The 24,560-nt window shown below is 34.6% G+C and overlaps 2 protein-coding genes across 2 annotated transcripts; both read left to right on the plus strand.

Moving 5' to 3' along the window:
- Positions 1-1,839: 1,839 nt before the first annotated feature.
- Positions 1,840-13,997, plus strand: LOC143538366 (protein TOPLESS-like). The gene is made up of 26 exons (XM_077031940.1): positions 1,840-1,971; positions 2,294-2,399; positions 3,816-3,889; positions 3,972-4,085; positions 4,160-4,318; positions 4,401-4,578; positions 4,645-4,759; positions 5,474-5,580; positions 5,681-5,849; positions 6,848-6,957; positions 7,040-7,109; positions 7,532-7,605; positions 7,686-7,781; positions 7,874-7,969; positions 8,907-9,033; positions 9,427-9,662; positions 10,541-10,702; positions 10,950-11,057; positions 11,134-11,280; positions 11,344-11,454; positions 11,565-11,744; positions 11,847-11,975; positions 12,698-12,793; positions 12,886-13,053; positions 13,486-13,655; positions 13,736-13,997. The coding sequence occupies exons 1-26, from the start codon at positions 1,892-1,894 to the stop codon at positions 13,947-13,949; spliced, it is 3,396 nt and encodes a 1,131-aa protein (XP_076888055.1). The 5' UTR covers positions 1,840-1,891; the 3' UTR covers positions 13,950-13,997.
- A 4,136-nt stretch (positions 13,998-18,133) lies between these two features.
- On the plus strand, positions 18,134-21,933 carry LOC143538367 (glycerol kinase-like). Its single transcript, XM_077031941.1, has 4 exons — positions 18,134-18,273; positions 18,340-18,561; positions 20,603-21,569; positions 21,688-21,933. Exons 1-4 carry the CDS (start codon positions 18,134-18,136, stop codon positions 21,931-21,933), a joined length of 1,575 nt encoding a protein of 524 aa, XP_076888056.1.
- Positions 21,934-24,560: the final 2,627 nt, after the last annotated feature.

Here is a 24,560-nt window from a genome sequence, read left to right on the forward strand (position 1 = left end):
CAACAAATCGGGTCAGTTTAACGAATACAAATCCGAATCCAAATACAAATAAAAATGACGAATGCCACATGTCGAAACCAAACTTGGTATTATACTAAGACATGCCAACTTACACTCACTTAAACCTGGGTTTGAGACTTTAATTAATAAAAATTCTCAAACTTGTTTAAGCTAATGATTTATTGAAGCAATTCATATATTTAAATTGTTTGGTAATTGGATTAAGATTTGGTACTTTAGCAAGTCCCAAACCGACTAAACCGTTAAAAGTCGGATCTTGATGTACATTAGCGGGATCGTGCACACTAGGCTAAACCAACTCCTTTATGTAAAACTTAACAAAGGTTGAGCAAAGCTAAACATCAAAGACCCGGTTTCATGTAAAACTCATTTCATTTTATACATACTTTATTAACCGCATTTTGTAAAATATAAAAATCCCGAAAACCCAAGCCTTGTTTTTATGAATTATTTTATCATTTGTATTCTATCTTTAAGACTCAATATTAACTCAAGATCTTTCAATCTAGAACGCGCACGATAAGCCGTTGGACTCGCTTCTTGAAGGTTTTATTCTAAGTATTTCTTCATCAAAGCCACTTATTCCACGGGAGTCATTTCATCCCCGTTTTATCTTTTATAATTTGGGGGGTAACTTGCATACTTAAGCAAACAAAAATGATTTAAGATTTGGATCCTCAAACCGCAAACTCTAGTTTATGTGTTACATAGAATAATTGCTCGATTGTCTGTTATATGTCTCATATGATTAATTGCTAAATGCTTATTTCTTTGTTGGTTGACCTCATCCTCATCCTCAATAAGTATGATCATACACTCTTCCTTGCAATTTGGTAGTTTTTAACTATTAGAAACGAGCCTCATTTATTTATGATGTACATACCATAATTGTCGTCATTATTTACGGTTTCACATATGAGTTTTTTGCCACATATTATATATACAAAAATCATGGAATTGCTCACCAACATGCGTGTTGACAAAATATATTTTGTGCAATGTTACAGGTTTGATTATTGGTTGATTGACGATTTGAAGACGTTATTTTTATTTTGGACCATTAGGTTGTTAGTGAAATGAATTACTTATATTCTTGTACTTTGTTTTATTTGTAATGAACAAGTTGTGTTGATGTTAAATGAAATGAATGAGTTGCTTAAATACTATCACTTTAATAATGCTGTGTGCATTGAAACAATTACAGCGTGCCTCTCGCATGTTCCGACGCTTTTAATCAGGGATTAACATCGCCTATCAATTATGAGATGCCGCGTTTGCAACCATCACCAAATCTCTTCGTCACATAAATTTTAACAACCTCAATCTCATAGCACCACCAACATCACTATTGAAATCTCGTGCAAAATTGAAGCTTCACTGATAACCATCACCTCCTATGGAATGATAGCTTCATCTCTGGCTTGTATGACTAAGATCGAATTACGTCTTCTTTTATTTTTATAACTTGATTTTCATCAGTCTTTGGTTTCATTTTGATCTGTGGAACTCAATTTTTGTTTGAAACTTAATTTTATCTTTATCAGTCTTGATGTTTGAAAGCGGTTTGATTTTATAAAAATTTGTTATGGATTACATAATTACTCTACCCGTATATATAATTACTATACTTGATTATCACAATTAGCATGTTAACATTTTCCCATAATATTTTATATCATAGTACACGTGACGTGAAATTCTTTTGTCCTCGGACAGATAGTTGTTGGTTTTCAAATACTATGTTTTAAGTTACTTTTTTTAGCTTTATAATTGATTGATCATCTTGTTTGGTTTGGGTAAAGCCGACCCGGACTGTTTCTTGCTTGCTGGGTTTTCACAGATCTGAACCCTAATTTAATTACATACGCCAATGTCGTCTTTAAGCCGAGAGCTTGTCTTCTTGATCCTACAGTTTCTTGATGAAGAAAAATTTAAAGAAACTGTCCACAAGTAAGCCCTTAATTTCACATTTTCCTTTTTAAATAAACAAATTAGCCTTTCAACTTTCATCTTATTGTTATTATTTTAGTACTGGATGATCAAAGGTGTTGCTATGTATGGATTTAGTAAGATGAAGTTAGGGCTATTTGGCCTAAATTAGTTGCCCCTAAATTATATAATAATAAAATGTCATGACAAAGAGGGTATTTTTGGCATATGTAATTTTTAGTAGGCTCGGGTTTGGTATCCAAAAGGGGGTTTGTAATAGCTTTGGTGCAATAATTAAATAATTGATTTTTAAAAAGATTTTGTATGGTTTTATATATTATAGGTTGGAACAAGAATCAGGGTTTTTCTTTAACTTGAAGTATTTTGAGGATGAGGTACAAAATGGGAACTGGGATGATGTCGAGAAGTATCTTTCGGGGTTTACGAAAGTTGATGATAATCGTTATTCGATGAAGATCAATCAATCAATCAATCATGCCCAGTTTAATCCCACCGACAGCAAAGCTATAAGTAGGGTCTGGGGAGGGTGGGATGTAGGCACACCGTACCTCTATCCAAAGGAATAAAGATGTGGCTTCCAGAGAGACCCTCGGCTCTAAGTACATGTGTATGAAGCAAAATAAAGGAAATCAAAGTTTAACAGTTATATAAAAACTACTACTAATTATAATAATATTAATAATAAGATCACAGTTTAACAGCTATATAAAAGCTAATAATAATTATAATAATAATAATATATGTAAGGAAAATACCATTATGGTATGTGACCTAAATAAGTTAAGTCTAAGCCCTAAGGTATTCAATTCTCTCTAAAAATCCTTAACTTTAATTCTACTTCTTCACAAATTCCTATCCTCAACCATGTCCTCGGAGAGGTTTAGGTCTATCAAATCATGCCTAATCCTCTCATCCCAAGTCAATTTCGGTCGTCCTCTACCCCTCCTCCACTCTATAGTAATGTTTTCTACGGATCTAACAGGATTCGTCGTCTGTCTTCTCTTTACATGTCCAAACCATCTCAATCTCCACTCTCTTATCTTGTCTGCTATGTTCGCCACCCCTAATCTCTCGCGAAACACAACGTTTCTTATTCGGTCTAGCCTTGTGTGCCCACACATCCAACGTAGCATTCTCATTTCTGCTACCTCCATCTTCCGCACTTGTGCCTTCTTGATGGCCCAACAATCTGTTCCATATAGTATTGCAGGTCTAACTGCCACCCTATAGAATTTTCCCTTTAGTTTAATCGGGAAACTCTTGTCGCACAATATACATGTGGCTGCTTTCCATCTACACCATCCTACCTGAACTCGGTGGGTCACATCACTGTCTAATTCCCCACCGCTCTGTACAAATGATCCTAAATACTTGAACTTCGTTACCTGCGGGACCACCTGCCCTTCAATTGTGATCTGTGCGTCTTCATTGTCGTTTATCCCACTAAAATCACAGTGGAGGTACTCCGTCTTAGATCGGCTAATCTTTAAACCTTTTGTCTCTAAGGTTGTTCGCCACTCCTCAAGCCTCATGTTTAGATCTTGTTTTTTCTCAGCAAATAACACAATATCGTCTGCGAACATAATGCACCACGGGAGAGTCCCCTGAATCGACTTTGACAACTCATCCAAGACTACTGCAAAAAGAAATGGGCTCAACGATGACCCCTGGTGAAGACCTACCTCTACAGGAAAGAAATCAGTATCCCCCACTGGCGCACAGACACTTGTTTCACTCCTGGTATACATATCCATTATTATCTCTATGTATTTCCTGGGCACTCTTCTACCCTCCAAGCACTCCCAGAGCACCTGTCGTGGCACACTGTCATAGGCCTTTTCTAGGTCAATAAACACTGCTATTCGATGAAGATATTTTTCGAAATCAGGAAGCAGAAGTATCTTGAAGCATTGGATAAGTAAGTGCTTTTGTTTTTCTTTTTCAAATCAATGGCTACTTATGATAATTTAAAATATAAATGTATCGAATTTCTGTTTTAGGCATGATCGATCGAAGGCGGTGGAGATTCTTGTAAAGGATCTTAAAGTATTTGCTTCATTTAATGAAGACCTTTTCAAGGAGATAACTCAATTATTGACATTGGAGAATTTCAGGTACTTTAAATAATAAATTTTAATTAAATCTAGAATGGATTTGAATGTTTGATGTCGGTTTCTTGTATTTAAAGGGAAAACGAGCAATTGTCAAAATATGGAGATACAAAATCAGCAAGAGCTATAATGTTAGTTGAGCTCAAGAAGCTTATCGAAGCAAATCCTTTGTTTCGTGACAAATTACAATTTCCTAACCTTAAAAATTCAAGGTTAAGAACCTTAATTAATCAAAGGTGCGTGAGTGATATAAACATTATTATTTTGGCATAATCATAATTAACTTTAGACTCTGATGTTATTTATTTTTTGTGCTAGTTTGAATTGGCAGCATCAACTTTGTAAAAACCCTAGACCGAATCCTGATATCAAAACGCTATTTGTTGACCATTCGTGTGGTCAGCCGAACGGTGCACGGGCCCCATCGCCTGCAAATAATCCGTTGCTTGGGCCATTACCTAAAGCTGGAGGCTTTCCTCCTTTGGGTGCACACGGGGTTTGTTAATTGACTTTATTTTGTCTTTTTTGGGCATTTTGACTAAACTAACATATAAATTTGCAGCCGTTTCAACCAACCGTTCCGACCCCACTTGCTGGTTGGATGTCTAATCCTCCTCAAGTAGCTCATCCTAGTGTATCCGGCAGTGCAATTGGGCTTGGTGGGCCCTCTATTCCAGGTTACTTTGTTATCTTATAACAGTTCAAATAATATAATTAACTGTCATAAAACGTGTTAAAAAGAGGGTTGTCAAATGGGTTGGTGGGTGATAACCACGTTGTAAACGTGTTAATCGAGTTGGTGGGCTGTTATAAAATGGGTTAAACAGGTTAGTGGGTCAACCTATATAACTATAAAGGTTGGCGGGCCAATCTTTTTAACTAAATGGATTAAACCGTTCTGTTTATTAAATGGGTCATAAACGGATCGTGTTCTGGTTGGCCTGTTTAACAAAACATGTTGTTGGGTCGACCATTTTAACTAAACGGGTTAAACATTTCAATTCGAACCCAATCCATTTCAATAAATAGATCAGCCCAGACACAACCTGTTTTTTAAAACAAGTTAGATATGGCAAGCCAAAACCTAATTATTTTTGTGCCGTGTCAAAAATTGCCACCCCTAGTTGAAAGTGGTGATATAACATATGCATTTTTTGAATAAACAGTATTATTTTTAGAAAAACAATATTTTTACAATAATAACCTAAATACTTGAATAAAAAATTAATTACAACAATATTGGAAAAACAATAATACCTAAATCTTTGAATAAAACAATTAGTTACAACAATATTGGAAAAACAATAATACCTAAATCTTTGAATAAAATAACTAGTTACAACAATATTGGAAACACAATAATAACTGATTTTTTTTCAAAATATTTACAGCCGCTTTGAAGCATCCAAGAACTCTAACAAATCCTTCTTTAGACTTCCCGACTGGTGATTCGGATCAGATGAGCAAAAGAACTAGACCCATGGGCATAACCGAAGAGGTATTACAAAGTATCGTTATTATTCTCATCATATTTTTCTTATTAGTTTATAAGCATTACATTAAACTATTTCTTGTTTCTATTTTGTCACATTCTTTAGGCAAATATACCGATTATCGTGTTGCCCGCCGCATTCCAAGGGCATAATAGTCATACGCAAGCTTTTAGTGCACCTGATGATTTGCCCAAAACCGTTGCACGAACGTTAAACCAGGGTTCATCTCCTATGAGCATGGATTTTCATCCAATTCAACAAACGTTACTATTAGGTAGTCGAAAATTTCTACTTTTCATAAATGGTCTAAAGTAAAGCCAATAGAAGCTTACTTTCACTTTGTTTCTAATATGGTCACCGGACTTTCAAAATCATTACAAAACTTTATAAAAAGTCAAATATTTTAACTTTTTGTAAGTCGTCAAATTAAAGTCAATAGAAATTTACTTTCACTTCATTTCTAATTTGGTCACTGGACTTTCTATCACTGGTAAACCTTATAAAGTGCTGATGTGGCTGAATGATCTTCATAGTGGTTTGAAAGTTGGATGATTTAGATTTTAGATATATAATTATTATGGATACTAGTTTATGGACCCTTGTTACACGGGCAGTTGAAGAAAAAGATGAAATTACTAAACGAAATGATATTTACCATACAATAATGAAGTTTGAATCATAAGAAGTTCTTCATAGAAATACATCTGTTTTTTACTTAATTCTTGTAACCTTTTAAATATGATGAATTGGTCTTTATCAATGATGACATTGAATAAATAGATCTACAGATAATTTATGAAAGGATTATCAAACTAAAAATCATTTGAACTTAAATAATTACTAAAACCACTATATTTTTCAAGATTGATTAATAAATGATTTTACCCCGAGAATTTATAAAAAGGCTGATGTGGGTTGATGGCCTTTATAACAGCTTCCCAAATAATAAGAATGCTGTTTTTATTTTAAATTATTATGTTCTGTTTGTGTTCGTTTATGTTTGTTTATTTATGTAAGTTTATGGAATTAACTAACGAAAACAATCATAATCATTTCCTTAACAAACGGACATGAAGCACAATTTTGTTCGGTTACGTGTTCGTTAACCGTTCGTGTTTGCGATAAAAGCTTAACGAGCGACATGAACAATGCCTCATTCGGTTCATTACAGCCCCAGATTCAGTATTCTTTTGCTGAAGTCAAATGACCAGAGTCAACATTTTGACCTTTTGTTGACTTTGAATTGGATATTAACTTTGTGGTTGCATGCAGTTGGAACAAATGTAGGTGATATTGGATTGTGGGAAGTTGGTTCCCGGGAAATATTGGTTCTTAGAAATTTCAAAGTTTGGGATCTCAGTGCATGTTCAATGCCTATGCAGGTGTTTATAACATTTAAATATTGTGATTTCATTAAGGTTTCTTTTAGTTCTGTAGGTAATGTTTTCATTTTATTAAATTCAGGCTGCTCTTGTAAAAGACCCCAGTGTCTCTGTGAACCGTGTAATTTGGAGCCCAGATGGTCAATTATTTGGTAAGTCAATTCGACCCGTCTACTTATGTATGGGTCAATTCTAGTTATGTTTTCTTTCTAATTTCTAATGGATCAAACGGGTCAAAAGTCAAAAGTTTCTAATATATCATATTACTCATGCATGAGTAATAAAATAATATCAGTTAGTTATAAGTTACAACACTTTGTTTCATTGAATAAACGAAGAGAACGTTATGTACTCGTATGATATACAATATTTTCTATTTTATTCAAGTGAAACAATTTGTTTTTATTTACCTTACTATGAAATGAGTAAATATGATATATATTATGGAGGATATATATAAAGCTTTGAGCTTTTAGTGATATAAATTAATTCCAAAAGATAAAAAGTTCATTTCTTTTTTACCTTTTTTGCACTAAAAAAAGGTGGTACCGATTATTTTGTTTCATATGAACAGGAGTTGCATATTCAAGACACATTGTACAAATATATTCATATCATGGTGCTGATGATGTTAGACAGCATCTAGAGGTCTGTCTATCTATTTCTATTCGTATATAATCATATTCTTTAATTACATTAACTTAATTGATTTATTAGTTTTATTACAGATTGATGCCCATGTTGGTGGAGTAAATGATCTTGCTTTCTCTCATCCCAATAAGCAACTTTGTGTAATAACATGTGGGGATGATAAAACCATCAAGGTTCGTTTAATATATGAACATATTTCCAATCAAATTAATAATATACATTAATGGTTAGTTATGATGATAATGAATATTATATTGTTTCATAGGTATGGGATGCTGCAACGGGTGCACGCCAGTACACTTTTGAAGGTCATGATGCTCCAGTATATTCCGTGTGCCCTCACTATAAAGAAAATATTCAGGTAACTTTTTGCAAAATGAGTAGTTTTTAAGTAAAAAGAGTGGATTTAAAAAAAAAAAATAAGTTTCAGATGATTACAGTTTTTTTTTTTTAATTAAATGGTTTAAAGCAGGAGTGTCAATCGTGTCGGGTTTGGGGGTTGAATTGTTTAAATCGAACATGACCAAACAGCATCAACCCTAACTCGCACACATTTAAAATTGTGTTACCTGGTCATGACCCGTTTAATCCATTTATGATTTATCCAAACATGCCAATGGGTCGACGGGGGTCAAATAAGTTGTAAACGTGTTAATCGAGTTAGTAGGTTGTTAAAAAGTGGATTAGTGGGCTGACATGTTTAACTAAACAGGTTAATTAGGTAAAACATGTCAACCCGAATATGACACAATTTCTAAATGGGTTTAGATATGCCAACCCAAAACCTGATTATCTTTGTGTCGTGCCGTTAGGAGTCACCTAGTCTTTTTTTTTTTTTGCAAATTGTACATATAACATTATGTGCCCGTTTAGTTAAAAATGTCAACCCGAACACGGCGCAATTTCTAAACCAAAACCTGATTATTTTCGTGTCGTGTTGTTGGGTCAACCTGAACATGACCGTATATCTGATATACCAGCCCAAAACCCGATTATTTTCATGTCGTGTTGTTAGGAGTCACCTAGTCCTTGTTCTTTTTTCTTTTTTTTTTTTTACAAACTGTACATATAACATTATGTATTTCTACAATATTGGTTTTTCTTAAACAAATAACATTATGTATTTCTACAATATTGGTTTTTCTTAAAACAAATTTTACAAAATTCACTAGTTTCCTTTCATTAGCTAATTTTGTGATTTACACATATCACATGCTATCGCTTACCTGTGATAAAATCATCATCGGTAAAAGCAATTTTGTATCTCTTAACTAATTTTTTTAACTGTTTTTTTTCAGTTTATATTTTCAACAGCTCTTGATGGGAAGATAAAAGCTTGGTTATATGATAACATGGGATCCCGAGTTGATTATGAGGCACCTGGTCGCTGGTGTACAACAATGGCGTATAGTGCTGATGGAACCAGGTTTGTTTCATATGGATCCACAAAATGGGCGGGTTTGGTATGGCTGACCCGAAACACTTCCTGCCTAATATATAATGTTAAGTTTGTTTTGGTAATTTCATGTGCACTTATTCACTTAATGGAAATAGTTAACCTTTATCTAAAGTTGTAGTTTTTGAAACTTAGGGACTGAAGTTACAATATGACCAAACCACAAGGACCATCAATGTATTTAATTCTTTTTGAAACTTTACGGATTTAAGTCGTTGATAAAAAATAACCTGAATCTGCCCATTAATAAGTAAACGGGTTGAAAATGTCACATTTAATCTAGATTAACTACTTTTCTGTTATTCGGCCCTTTATATGTTTGGGGCTTTAACTTTTTGTTAATTTTTTCAATCAAAATTTTGGACTCTTTTCGTGTGGGACAAGCAAAGATGGAGAATCACATATTGTGGAATGGAATGAAAGTGAAGGAGCAGTTAAACGAACGTATCTCGGGTTCCGTAAACGATCTTTAGGTGTTGTTCAATTCGATACAACAAAAAACCGATTTTTGGCAGTTGGTGATGATTTTGCTATTAAATATTGGGATATGGATAATACTCAACTTTTGATGAGCGTGGATGCCGATGGAGGTCTTCCGGTAATAATAATAATAATAATAATAATAATAATAATAATAATAATAATAATAATAATAATAATAATAATAATAATAATAATAATAATAATAATAATAATAATAATAATAATAATAATAATAATAATAATAATAATAATAATAATATTTTTTTGTTTGGATGAAGTAATTGTGCTTTTGATTTCTACTTATATGAAAGTATTTAGGGATCGAATAATCATAGTTTAGATAATTGATCTAATAAAAACTGCATCAAAACTGATACTTTAAGGCTGAAGCTCGGCTCGTGAGTTGTTTTACAAGCTTGAACTGAGCTTAGATCCCGCTTCAGCTCGGGCTCGGGCTTGGTTTGGCTCGTTCATTATTTGTTAATTACTTTCTTTACATTTGTAATTGTTTTTTCATAAATTTTAATCATAATTGTTATATATAAGAATTGTCTAAATAATAGGCATGCTTAGGCTCGCGAGCCAGGTCTAGCTCTATAAGTGAAGTTCAGGCTCGGGCTCGTTGTTATTCTTATCAAAGTGATAAAATTCATTATGTGGGGTAGGACTATGAAACGAGGGCGTTCATGGTTAGGATAGGACAGAGGTCTTCTAAACCTTTAGTATAGGTTCAAATCCTATTTATTAAACAAGCTTATTTTTAGGCCTGGGCTCGGGCTTCGAGCTTGTTTAAGTTCATGGCATACTCTCTTTTTATTATAAAAAGGTTTCTTTGGTCATTTATCTATTAATTCTTGGAACAATGAGTATTTGTCAGACACCCAAACTCTGAATATTACAACTTTAAATTGCAGAAAAACATCCTAATACTATTTAACTTATTATAAGTTTATAAAGTTTAATTTGTTGTTGATTATAATTTGTTAAATGAAGGCAAACCCGCGTATTCGATTTAATAAAGATGGCGCCTTATTGGCTGTTTCATCAAATGAAAATGGAATCAAGATTTTGGCAAATTCTGATGGCCTTAGACTGCTTCGCACTTTTGAGAATCTTTCTTATGATGCCGCATCTAGAACACCCGAAGCTCCAAAGGTAAATCAACATTACTTGAAATGGCAAGATGGGTAAATCAACATTACTTTAATTTGTGGAGTTCTGATGAGATCCAAATCCTACACACACACACACACACACACCCCACCCATCCCCCCCGCGGCTCGACCCATTTGGGACTTGGGATACATCAACCCGAATGAACCCGTTCCTATTGAAATGCGCCAAATTTCACCTCTAAAATTTACCTTTTAACATTTATTTATATAATTATTATACTGTGCAGCCTGCTATAAACAATGCAATATCGGCTGCCACCGCCTCTGCCACGCCTACTAGTGCTGGATTAACTGAAAGGGTTGCCTCAGTCGGCTCTATCTCTGGAATGGTCAGTGTTCATGTTTTGACTTAGAAAAATATTTGCACCTGCTTTCTGTTCATATTAATGGTTATAAACATTATTCTTCCAGAATGGAGATACCAGAAACTTAACAGATGTGAAACCAAGAATCACTGAAGAGTCTAATGACAAATCAAAGATTTGGAAGCTCACCGAAATAAGTGAATCTTCTGAGTGTCGGTCACTGAAGCTTCCGAAAAACATGAGAGTAACAAAGGTTTGTTTCTGATTTATAATAAATTTGGGTGGAAATATTTAATTGCTGTTTTATATTGTGCAGATATCAAGATTAATATATACAAATTCGGGAAATGCCATTTTGGCATTAGCATCAAATGCGATTCATTTGTTATGGAAATGGCAACGTAGCGAGCGTAACTCAAGTGGCAAGGTGAGATTATTAATAAAAAATTTCCCGCTGAACGGTTCACGCACAGTTCACTGAATGTTCGGTCTATTTATAGGCCTAGTTATATAAACACTCTCAACCCCTAATTGCAGGCAACAGCGAGTATTTCACCACAATTATGGCAACCTTCAAGTGGGATTTTGATGACGAATGATGTGGCGGACATGAACCCTGAAGAATCAGTCTCATGTTTTGCTTTATCAAAGAATGATTCATATGTGATGTCAGCATCAGGAGGAAAGATTTCTTTATTTAACATGATGACATTCAAGGTAATGCTATTTTTTCCTTTTTACCTTCTCTAATTTTGCAAAAACAAATAAAGTTTGACTTTTGAGGTCAACCTGATTGACTTATTGAATTGGTCAACGCAGACAATGACAACGTTCATGTCCCCACCACCAACAGCCACATTTCTGGCTTTTCATCCTCAAGATAATAATATTATTGCTATTGGAATGGATGATTCCACAATTCAAATATATAATGTTCGTGTGGATGAGGTAAAGTATTACATAGACGTTTGGCTTTATTTATTTTATTTTTTAAATGTCTTTATCAAGGTGATAATTTTAACCCGTTGACTTATAAGTGGACGGATTCTGTAAAATATAAAAGAGTTGGTTAAAATGAAACAGGTCAATTGTAGGGCTGTGCACGAAACTGAAATAACTGAACCGTAATTGAAATAACTGGCGTTACGAACCCAATAGGAAAACTAACAGTTTGGTTTTATGTGCTCTAAAAAACCGAGTTTTCGATTCGGTTTCGATTTTGCATCAACAGAAAAGCGTGATTAGATCTGAAAAACCGATTTTAAGTGATTATTAAGAGATTAATAAATGTGGTAACCTAAAAGTTAATAGGCCCAAAGTTTAAGACCAAATTTATTATTTTGGGCTATCTTTATTCAGCTAAAAATTTTCAAGTGACATGGTAAAACCGAAAAAACCAAAATGGAAGCGAACCCATTTTGAATAGCGAAAAAACAAAACAAAGCGATTTTGAAAAACCCAAAAGCAGACTTTCAGTTTTTGGTTCGATTTGAGCCCAAACCCGACCTAAACCGACCCGTGCAGACTCTTACTCAAATGGGTTGAACAACCCAACCCGAATCACATAAAAAAGACTTATTTTGACCCAAACTTGTTTTAATTTGTTTGACCCATCAGTTTGACCTTTTTCTTATTTGTTTTAATTCTAATTAATGGTTTTTGACGTGAAGGTCAAAAGCAAACTTAAAGGCCACTCGCAAAGAATTACGGGTCTTGCTTTCTCTAATGTGCTCAATGTTCTTGTGTCATCTGGTGCAGATCAACAGGTTGGTTGGTTAGTAACATTTTCTCCGAATTTAGCTGAATTTTAATGAAAACAATTATTAATATTTTTTTTTGTGAAATGATATTGTTTTAGATTTGTGTATGGAGTTCTGATGGATGGGAAAAACAAAAGTCAAAATACTTGCCACAGTCATTGTCAGACACTCGGGTTCAGTTTCATCAAGATCAGATCCATTTTCTTGTTGTACACGAGGCTCAACTCGCTATATATGAGACATCAAAACTAGACTGTGTAAAACAGGTCAGAATTTTATTTCACATCTTTTATTTGAGGTGGGGCTATGCTCGGTTTGTGGTAATTGTATCAAGCTCGAGATTTGACTCGCATATTTGTTAACTAGTTTATAGATTTTTTTAAATATTTTTATATATAATTGTTGTAACATAGTAATTATTTTGTTATTTTTATCAGAACTTTGTATCTAATAGTTATAATCATATAAGTATATACTTATTATATTAAATAAAAGTTATATAAATTATAGACTTGTTTAGGCTCGCAAGCCAGCTTGATCTCAACAAGTGAAGCTTGGACTCGTTTTTTAAACAAGCTTATATTAAGTTTTGATTTTGAAGTTTTGATCTTATATATAACGGTTTTCAAGTAAACGGGTTGAAACTGTGACATTATCTTATCATTGACATTATGTTCTTTTTCTGTTTACTTCTTCAGTGGGTCCCACGTGAAGCATCCGTCAAAATATCACACGCCACATTCTCATGCGATAGTCAACTCATATACGCGTGTTTCATGGACGCAACTGTGTGTGTCTTCACCGCATCTAACCTACGTTTACGGTGTCGCATCAATCCATCCGTTAATCTTTCCCCTTCAGTTCTCAGGTATATTTCTTTAAAGCTTAATAGCAGTTTGACCCAGTTTGACCAACGGTTTTAAAAGCGGTTGGTTATGTTTGTTGCAGCAATCTAAATGTGCACCCGATGGTGATCGCAGCACACCCACAAGAACCGAATCAGTTTGCACTAGGGCTTTCAGATGGGGCGGTTCATGTGTTTGAACCACTAGAATCAGAAGGTAAATGGGGGGTCCCACCACCGGCTGAAAACGCGTCGACTAGCAATGTAGCTGCCGAGTCACCTGCACGTGGGTCTGGGTCGGAACAAGGGCAGAGATAACTTTGGTGGGTCCCGCAACACAGTTTTTTGAACACTTGTTTAACTTGGAGGGAAGGTTTTAAAGATTTAGTTATGTTGTTTGACATGTGGTTGTTCTAGTAGATCTAACTTGGTGTGTGTGTGTAGATGTTGAGGTGAATGTTGAAATGATTCTAGGGTTTAATGGTGAAATATTTATTTTCCTTTTTGGCTGTGTAAACCAGTGTCATATCTTTAAAGTTGTTTTGAGTGATTTTGAAACCATTTGATGGATAAGGTGGTCTAACGAGACAACGTTCAGGCCATAAGTGCATGTATAGTTGGATCCAATGTCATACACGTACTACAATGTCATGCATGTATACTGTATTGTTGCTGTGTAATTTTTTTATTGAATAAATTGGTTATTTTTTTCCTTCAAAATTTCCTAGTACTTTAGGTAAATCTTGAAAAAATAAATGAAGAAATAAAAAGTTTTGTAGGAAATCCGTTCTTGGAATAACAATAAAACACAATTTTTTATTAATGTGAACTATAATACAGAATAACGAAAGCGGTAAATTATAATATTTTGAACTGAAAGTTACAACTAATTAAACAAGTACAAGGAAACAAAATAAATGAAAAAGTAAAATGGGGCTGAGGATTTGTGTTTAAATGGGTTCCTTAAAACAGATTGTGGGTCTCCTAAGAGAATCCGTCTGTTTCTCAGGATACATCAGCCAAAGCAGTTAGTATTGTCGGGGAGGACCGGGCACCCAAATTGGAACTTGAAACTTCAAAGAAAGGAGCAGATGCAGAATCGTCACAACCTTCACGAGTGTTTATATTTTGATATAAGTTGATGATCTTATAAAACTAAAAGTAATATATTTCGCAAGACTCATCTTGCTCATATAAGACTATTGAGTTGGACAAAAATTGATGATCATAATAAGTGACATTAAACGTTTTTAATGTCTTTTATTATTTTAATCAATTCAATCCTAACTCCTAAGGCTCTTGAGTTGGACAAAATTGATGATAATAATAAGTGACATTAAACGTCTGTCTTTTATTATTTTAATCAATTCAATCAACTCCCAACCTTTCATATGATGCATGCTAGCATGTGATCCGTACATAGACCAGCGGAATGCAGATACCAGCATTGCAAGCAATCGGCTCTACCAATGTGGGACAAGTTCCCACTTCTTTTGCTTTATTTGTTAAAGTTGACAACTTAACATTTCAAATACCCAACTTCGGACATCGACATCTCATTCATCTTATGTCCGTTTTGGACACGGTTTGGTTCGTTAAGAAGCTCTCACAACATAGAACACAAACGAGATAGTTAACAATTATATTAACTGCAGTTATATATATTTTAACTATGTCCAAAATACGAAAATTACATTGATCCAAATTTTTTTCCAACAAGTTTCATGTGTTTCATTAAAATACTTCATTTTAAACATTTATAAGTTTACAAGCAGAACAATGATTTTTTAGCGTTTTTTTCTAGAAAAATATGCGAGTGATTTTGTGGTATATTAGCAAAAGCCTTGTTATCATTGAATTGAATATTCTCTTTACCTTAACCAACAAAACATGTTTTTAATATAAAATAAAATAACTATTGACACTTTTTTTTGGGTCATTTTCATAATTATTTTTATATCACACAGAGCGGATAAATTGGTGGGGAAGATGATCTAACCTTTTATCACATGTCATGAAAAGGTAACCCAAAAAGCCAAACACCAAACTTTCATGGAAAAACAGATTTAAAGCCAAAGGTTCTTGTGATCTATAAATCATGACGTACATATTTTTATCTTTTATTGTTAATTTTAACTAATAGAATTGAACCCGCCCATCATAGCATAGACGCGGTAGGAATTCGGACGATATCGGTTAGTTCGTTACAATATCAGTACTTACTTTGCTATAGTAAGTTAGCAACCAAAGAGAAAATCCTAATAATAAAATTATGATATGATTAAAAGGATATCAACATGTATTTTACATCGACTGGAAACTATAAAAATGAATATTGATACCGGATCTGATAGTATCGATTCTGGTACTGATGTCGTTTAATCGGAATCGGTTCGTGTCGGTTCGTTATGGTAAAGGTATCTATTTTATAAGATCTATTTTATAGACCCAAGTAGAAAGAATACGTATAAATTAATGTTAAATATTAAATTAACAAAAAGCTTAAAAAATATATCAAACAAAAGAAAATATGAAAGAAAAAAGTATAAAAAATAATAAATAGGGGAAGTTATGTTCAACCAATAACTATATTTAATATGGATATTATATAGTTTATCACTAGTATAAATTGTATTGATTACTAATTTTTATCGTCCAATTTTCACTTGGCATGCATATATTTTTAATTTTTTTATTTTATTAGAAAAAGACCTGCGCATAAACACATAGTCAATTAGTTGTTGACAGAATTTCATAGTGTTGTATTGGTTTTATACTTTTCTTATAAATGATCCATAAATGCTTATGATTAATTTATGTTTGAAGTACATAGTTAGAATTTTAAAAAGCTTCTTAAATGACAATCTAAGGTATCAAATGAAATTATTTTATATGGCATGAAGAAGATAGTTTGAATTTGAATACTTTAAACAATTCATCAAATAAAATTTTTGCTCTTAGAGTTATTTTTAAATTGTATAAGAGTGATGGAGATTTATGAAGATAAATGAACTAATGAGAGAATCATCTCAGACTTAAGAGTGCATATGAAGATTTATTAAGGGTGCATTAAAATTGTTAAAGCCTTGAAGGAGAAATATACAAAATACAAAATAAAGAAATGTTTGATTGGTCAATCCCACTCTCTCTATTCTCTTGGTCTTTGGCTTCATGAAACCGAATCGCTTACCCGAATGAAGAACTCGTATTAGGGGTGGTTTGGAGATACGAGTTGAGGTTACCTAATTGGAAACCAGTCAACGTCCCTAGCTACTAACAGTCTAACACCCTAGGCTTCAAACACCACCAAACTATATTTGAGCGATAACCACTAATAATTGGAATATTATAAACATTGAATGGTTATGATTGTATGAACTCCCTTTATTTTTACTTTTAAGGTGAAATATTTTCGATAACTTTAAGTAGTAAAATTCTAATGACATCTAAGCCCATAATATGAAAAAACCCTAAGGTTATATGCTATGGGAATTGAGAGGTGTCAATTGTAAGATGTAAGTTCGTCACGTAGGCGGTGCGGATTTCACATTTTAGATCAAGTATGGTGTATTGATAAGGTGAAATTTGACTGTGAGGTGAGGTAGAGATAAATAATTGTTTTAATAATTAGTCAATAATTTAAAGACTTAAAGAAAACCTAAAGCCATCGCCTTACACCCAGTGGACGTTCAAATATCTTGCCCTCGCACCCTCCTTCATGCACGTGGTGGTGTTCACATTGCTAATTATCATTGTGACTAGCAACACACCTTCTTGCGGAAGCCCTATACATGATCTAATAAAGTTTATAAACCTGAAGTCATTAGTTATAAAGGCGTTTAAGAGATAAGTAACAAGTAACATATTTTAATTAAAGAACCACACAAACGCTTATCTCTATATCCATTAAATATGTTTATTTCTTTTTTCTAGAAAATAAGGGTACGATTGCTTTTTAACCATTTTTATCTCTTTCCCTTAACATATTTAATTTCTATCTCTATATCAAATAGACTATTTGATATTGGTTACGCTCCCTATAATCTTATCTAATCTAATCATATCATAAATACAAATAGAAACAAATATTGAATAATTTTTGTTTCTAAATTATAAATATCCATAAGCTAATTTACGAAATTTTACAAACATTTATCTAACCTTATTAAATATTCATTAATACACATAATTTCCTTCACGGATAACCCACTTTTAAGTTCAAAATCTTATCTACAAGTCAACCATGACTATTTTAAAAACCACCATTAAAGATAAAATATTTAACCCATGACCTAATGGTCTAGTGGTGTATGGTGTCCACCTTTTAAAATGGAGGTGGTGGGTTCAAATCCTTGCAAATGCAAGGTTAGAGGGATTTGTTGTTTCAAAAAAAAAAAAAGATAAAATATTTAAAAAAAAAAAATCCCCAAAAGTCTCAACAAAAGAAATTATAAATTCACAGACACCTTTCAACAATATTCATTCATTGATTCAATTCCCAAATGGCGAAAACCGAAGCAGCATCATTCGTGGGATCAATCGATCAAGGCACCACCAGCACCCGATTCATCATCTATGACAAAACCGCCAAATCCGTCGGATCCCATCAAGTCGAATTCACCCAGTTCTGCCCTAAAGCAGGGTAATTTATTAACACCCACTTCGTTGATTGATCCAATTTGTTTGATGATTGATTGAATGGTTGCAGGTGGGTGGAGCATGATCCGATGGAGATCATCGAGAGTGTGAAGATGTGCATATCGAAGGCGGTTGATAAGGCCACAGCTGACGGCCATAATATTGATAAGGGTTTGAAGGCGATCGGGATAACGAATCAGAGGGAAACGACGGTGGTTTGGAGTAAATCAACGGGGGTTGCTCTGCATAACGCCATTGTTTGGATGGACGTTAGAACCACATCTATTTGCAGGTTGATTATTATTATTATTATTATTATTATTATTTGGGTTAGGTTAGAATAGAAGTGTAGTTTTTGTAAGAATGATAAGAAGCAATATCTTATCCGTTGATTTAATGTAGGGTTGAGATTAGTTACAGGGGAAATCAAGTGTGAACATAAGGTAAAGGGTATAGACATAAAAGGAATAATACATTTGTTCTTTCTTTCTCCACATGAAAGTCACATGCCATTTTAAAACGTCCATAACTTTTTTTTACTACATTTTTATTGAAAAACAAATTCACCATAATAGCGAGTGTCTTTTTATCTTTTATATTATGCAATAGTATTTTTTATTGTGTTTTTTCCATTGTTTTTTTAAATTGTGTCATACAATTGTGTTTTTATCATTGTGTTTTTTTTTCATAGTGTTTTTTTCCATTGTGTTTTTATAGTGTTTTTTTGGACTTTTCTGACGAGGTGATCGCGGTGGGTGACGGTTGTGGTGGCGGTGGGCGGTGGAGTGGTGGTGGTTGTAGGAGATGAGTAAAGATGTAATTGGGTTTTATGTAAGTGGGTTTTTGAAAATTAATGTAAGTGGGTTTTGACATTAAAGTAAGTGGGTTTTGATATTAAAGTGTTAGAATAAAATACCCTCCTTTCTAGTCTTCTTAGGAAAATCAAACTTTTTATTTGAACCTAACCCATTATTATTATTCATGTTCGTTGATTATGCTGGTAATTGCTCAAAAGTTAAAAACGGATTTTGCTTTTGGAAATGGATTTTATTTTTCCTTTTTAAATATCAATAAATAAACCAGTTAACCGAGAACTGAACTTGTTTGGTTTTCAAACCGGTTCTCAAATTGAACCAAATTGCTGGTACATATAGCGGTTTGTGTATTTTTCAATCAAACTGGTTTTAAAATCGTTTTTTTTCCGTCTTAAATCGGATAAAACTGTTTAAATCCTACCGAACCGGTCCAGATCAGTTTGGCTACTTCTATGCTTAAACCGGTTTCAAAACCGAACCTGTTTGACCCAAACCGGTTTGGAATATGTAAAAACCAAACCGGTTGGTGCGCAGTTAAGAGCGGGATCGGATTCGAATTTGAGCCCTTGCAGTCTTCAACTCATTGGTAAAAAAAACTCACCTTTTTAAAATTAAAGTTAATACAAAAAATTGCGTTCATCTGTTCAACCTTTTAAGCTTAGGGCTCAAAAGGTGTCGTGTGAGGACAAGTTCTTGTGATTATAACAAAGAACTTTGTTTTCGTCGAAAAATTGGGCCCAGTTATAAGAGTTGATTAATTTCTTGACTTAAAAATCAATGTGTATTAATGTGACCGCCCCAAGCCTTTAACTTTTTTATTCCTCTTTTATTCTTTCGTTTTTGGTATGTTAACTTATGTAAATATATTATATTAATGAACCATAGTTTATCATTTCGCAACTCTTCCTTTATAAACTAACGATTTTGAAAAGGTACATGGTTAAAAACGTCATGTTCTAGGTTTTGAACTGGGGTATGGTGGGTAATATGCGGGTTGTAAGCCTTTTTGAAGTATGCACTGAAGACTAAAGACGATCAATAAATAAATAAATAACTAATCTCCCCATGACCAGGTGTAGTAGTTTAAAATCAAATTGATTTAGTTTAAAATAATTGCTTGAGAAATGAGATATATCAAAAAAATAAATTTCTTTGTGTTTTGGATGTTTCGGTTAACCATTTGGGCTTGAAATTCTTTTAGGAGAAAAGTGGCCCAAAGTAATGAACTTGAGACCTAATATTTTTGTTAATTAATAATTAATTGACTATTATACATTTAGGTTAAAATATTTAGTTTACTTTATTTTTTAAATTAATATAAATAACTTAAAATCCAAAATAGAAAATGTAAATCTATGAATTCGGTTTGGTTCGTTTGTTTGGGTTAAGCTATTTCGGTTTTTGCGCACCCTTATTAACTGTTAATCTGCAAACACGACCCGTTTAGCAGACATATTTTAGCCCCAAGAAAAGGATTATTAATATGCATTCATCACAAAAAATAATCTATCTTTGCAGGAAACTAGAGAAAGAATTATCAGGAGGAAAAACCCACTTCTTAGAATCATGCGGGTTGCCAATAAGCACATATTTTAGTGCACTCAAGCTCCTTTGGCTTCTTGAAAATGTTGATGCTGTAAAACAAGCTGTAAACAAAGGGGATGCTCTTTTTGGAACCATAGACTCATGGCTAATCTGGAACTTAACCGGCGGTGTTAATGGCGGCCTACACGTCACCGACGTCTCAAACGCCTCACGAACCATGCTCATGAACCTGAAAACCCTCAACTGGGACGAGTCGACACTACAAACCTTAAAAATCCCAAAAAACATCCTCCCAAAAATCATAAGCAATGCCGAGGTTATAGGTCACATAGCCAAAGGCTGGTTGATTCCCGGTGTCCCGATTTCGGGTTGTTTAGGCGACCAACATGCTGCCATGTTGGGCCAATCGTGTAAAACAGGTGAAGCGAAAAGCACGTTCGGAACGGGTGCGTTTATTCTGTTAAACACGGGTGAGCAAGTGATCAAGTCAAAACACGGGTTGTTGACCACTCTGGCTTACAAGCTCGGAAAAGACGCGCCCACGAACTATGCGCTTGAAGGTTCGATTGCGATCGCGGGTGCAGCGGTTCAGTGGTTTAGGGACAGTTTGGGGATTATTAAGACGGCTCGGGAAATTGAGGATTTGGCGGGAAAAGTTGACTCGACAGGTGGGGTGTATTTTGTGCCAGCGTTTAACGGGTTGTTTGCACCGTATTGGCGGGATGATGCGCGTGGTGTGTTGGTTGGGATGACGCGGTTTACGAATAAGTCGCATATTGCGCGTGCGGTTCTTGAGAGTATGTGTTTTCAGGTGAAGGATGTGTTGGCTTCGATGCATAAAGATGCGGGTGAAAAGGGGGAGAAGAAGAATGATAAGGGGGAGTTTTTGCTTCGGGTTGATGGCGGGGCTACTGCTAATAATTTGCTTATGCAGATTCAGGTATGGGCGGGCCGGGCAAGTAGGGTAATGGACTAATGGGTTCAACCCATTTAATATTTGGTCTTTTAATCTTGTCATGTCATTTAATATTTGTAAATTGTGTATAACTAATTCACAGGCCGACTTGCTGGGTAACCCGGTGGTGAGACCAGCGGACATAGAAACGACAGCTCTGGGTGCCGCGTATGCAGCGGGTTTAGCTGTTGGAGTTTGGACAGAAGCGACAATATTTGAGAACGCGGAGAGAATGAAGCAAGATACAACTTTTAAGCCGGTTTTAAGTCAGGAGGTGAGGGATAAGAAGTGGGCCTCGTGGACCAAAGCGGTTGAAAGAACTTTTGATTTGGCTGATCTCTCACTCTGAATCACTCAGTATTTTATTTTATTTTTTATTTCTGTTTCTTTGTTTTATTTTGTGTAATAAACTGCCGTTGGATCCATGTTTGTTTGTGTTGCATACATACATCTTTAGATTTCGAACTAATGAATAATTAATTACTTACTATAGGGTTTAATGTAATCATTTTGGCCTGTCTTGTTTTCAGCCCGATTTACGGATCCACCATTGAAACCATTTATTTTAACTTTCACAAATCTATCTATAATATATATAAACGAAACCCCAAAATCCTATGTGTCGCAATGTGGTCGCTCCCCTCTTTTATGGAAACCATCAAATTATTTGATTTTTAAATGGTGGTCTCTCATTGATTTAACCTAAATTCATGGATATGGGTCTTACCAAAACCAGATACCTCTTAAACGGGTTATAACATCTCATTAAATTAAAAATTAATCTTACCAATTATTTGATATGAAAATCCTATAAAATAGGGATTTACTAAAATTTAATATTCAATTTAAAAAGAAAAGGATATTATATATAATTAATAAACAATTTTATAGTAAAAAACATAAGCGGGTCATGGGTCACCAAATCCAGATAGTTTTTAAACGGGTTATAACATATTTATTATGAAACCCTTTTATCATCAACTCCTAAGTATATTATTAACTTTCTTACAATAAAGAAAATTAAAATAAAAAAAATAAATATTAAAAAACGAAAAAATGTAAAACAACCATTCTCTCAAGCTATCAGATTGCTTTGTTTGTAAATGAAGGTTTCTCACGCATTTGACTCGAATTCACGGGTAAAGATCTCACCATACCCAGATAGCTCTTAAACTGTAACACCCCGACCAAAGGCGGATTATACATCGGGGCGCCACATATTGTTTCATTACTCGTGACACTATTGGGTGTCAATATTTAATAAATATATTCATTCACGCACGCGCAACGTAAACACAAGATAACATAAATCAATATTTTAAAAGGCAAAAATATTCGAACAACAATAACTTGTCTTGATACATTTTAATCTAGGTCCAAAAGTAAAAACGTCCTACGTGTCCACAAGCTCCAAAAACAGCTACAGCAAACCTGAACATGTGTTAAAATAAACGTCAAACACTTGCGTGTTGGTGAGAAATCAAGTTTAATAGATAATAATAGATAACAATAATCACTGCGCGCAACACGTGTATGTCTGGTGTTTAACAAGGGTGTAATCAGATTGTGATCAAGCCTAAATAGATCATAGTTCATAGTTCAATCCGTGCTCCCAATTGAGCACAAAAACAAGAAAACATCTGTGCAAGTGTAAACAAAGAAAACCGTAAACGATAGGTCTCCCGTGTTCATCTAATGGATCCATGAAAACTTCGGAATAGGCCGAACAAAGCGGTTAATGATACACACATACAAATAAACAGCCAAGTAAACGTCCTCAACACATGGGATACTGGGCGACTAAAGTTCATAAACCAGTTTAAGACTCAAGTTTGTACGAACACATGAACATCCCAAAACATTAAAAATAAAAAGGGATTAGGTACGAGATTACTCACTTGATAACGGCGCGGTGTAAGATAAAGCAAGAACCAACTCTTAACAAGCAAAGTTATCCTATAATTAAAGATTATCGTTTTAATGATTTGTTTTAAGTCTTGATTATAAGTTAGCATAATTAATAAGTAAATTATTATATATTATATATTATATATTACCGGAAATCAGGGCAGAACAGGAGAGAAGACGAAGGCAGAGAGAGGAGATGGCAGAGGATCAACGGTAGAGAGCAAGGAAGAGAAAGATAATAAGTGTTTGTGTGTGTAGTGTTAAGAAAGTAGCATTATTATTTATAGGGAAACCCTAGGGAACACAATCCCTAGAAAAGAGGAAAAGATCTTTAACAGGATCAAGCAAAAGATAACAAAAGCAAAAAGGTTCCAAAAGCAAAAGATACCAAAAGATATGGCAGCTGCATGGGACAAGAGAAAGCTGACAGGGAACAGTAAACAGGCATGGGAGGGTCAGATAAAGGTACTGGTCAAAGCATGGAAAAGCAGATCTCAAAAGATAATGTCAGTCACTTTTTCTGTCAACCAATGGGGTTGGTGCGCATGCTGCGCCGAAAGTGGCTTTTCAGACATAAGATAGGTCAGGTCAAAGGCACAGAAGATAAGACATCACAAAAGTAAACAGCTGGATTAAACAGAAGAAAAGACTCAAAGGGGTTAGCGCGAGAAGGCTCGAGCGCTGCGAGCGCGAAGGCAGACACAGAAAGTCAAGAGTGCGCGAGCGCGAAGGCAGACAGAACCAACCTTAGCGCGCCGCGGGAAGAACTACAATTCTAAGCGCGCCGCGGGAAGAACTTCAATTCTAAGCGCGTCGCGGGAAGAACTATAATCCTTAGCGCGCTGCGGGGACAGTTCGCCTCGCGTATCGCAGCAACAGACGGTCTTCACGCAGGCTTCCTTGTAAGGAGTCTGGCGCGTGGAGCTGCGCAGACATCCTTAGGCGGGAAGAAACAAAGGACGAAGAGTTAAGAGAAAAAGGGGTTCAAGACTAGGGCGGGACGGCGACAAGAGAGAAAAGAAGGCGGAAAGAAACAGAAGAAGAGGGACGGGACGGCGGAAAGGAAGA

Source organism: Bidens hawaiensis, unplaced genomic scaffold, assembly GCF_021521415.1.
Source record: "Bidens hawaiensis isolate Kalapana, Puna unplaced genomic scaffold, B.hawaiensis_p1.1 tig00011610_1, whole genome shotgun sequence".
Taxonomy (NCBI): Eukaryota; Viridiplantae; Streptophyta; class Magnoliopsida; order Asterales; family Asteraceae; genus Bidens; species Bidens hawaiensis.

Coding starts and splice junctions, on each gene's coding strand:
- LOC143538366 (XM_077031940.1), top strand. CDS start 1,892: ATGTCGTCTTTAAGCCGAGAGCTTGTCTTCTTGATCCTACAGTTTCTT. Junction 7,606..7,685: donor ATGTTAGACAGCATCTAGAG/GTCTGTCTATCT, acceptor GTTTTATTACAG/ATTGATGCCCATGTTGGTGG. Junction 11,455..11,564: donor AGCGTAACTCAAGTGGCAAG/GTGAGATTATTA, acceptor CCCTAATTGCAG/GCAACAGCGAGTATTTCACC.
- LOC143538367 (XM_077031941.1), top strand. CDS start 18,134: ATGGCGAAAACCGAAGCAGCATCATTCGTGGGATCAATCGATCAAGGC. Junction 18,562..20,602: donor AGAACCACATCTATTTGCAG/GTTGATTATTAT, acceptor CTATCTTTGCAG/GAAACTAGAGAAAGAATTAT. Junction 21,570..21,687: donor ATTTGCTTATGCAGATTCAG/GTATGGGCGGGC, acceptor ACTAATTCACAG/GCCGACTTGCTGGGTAACCC.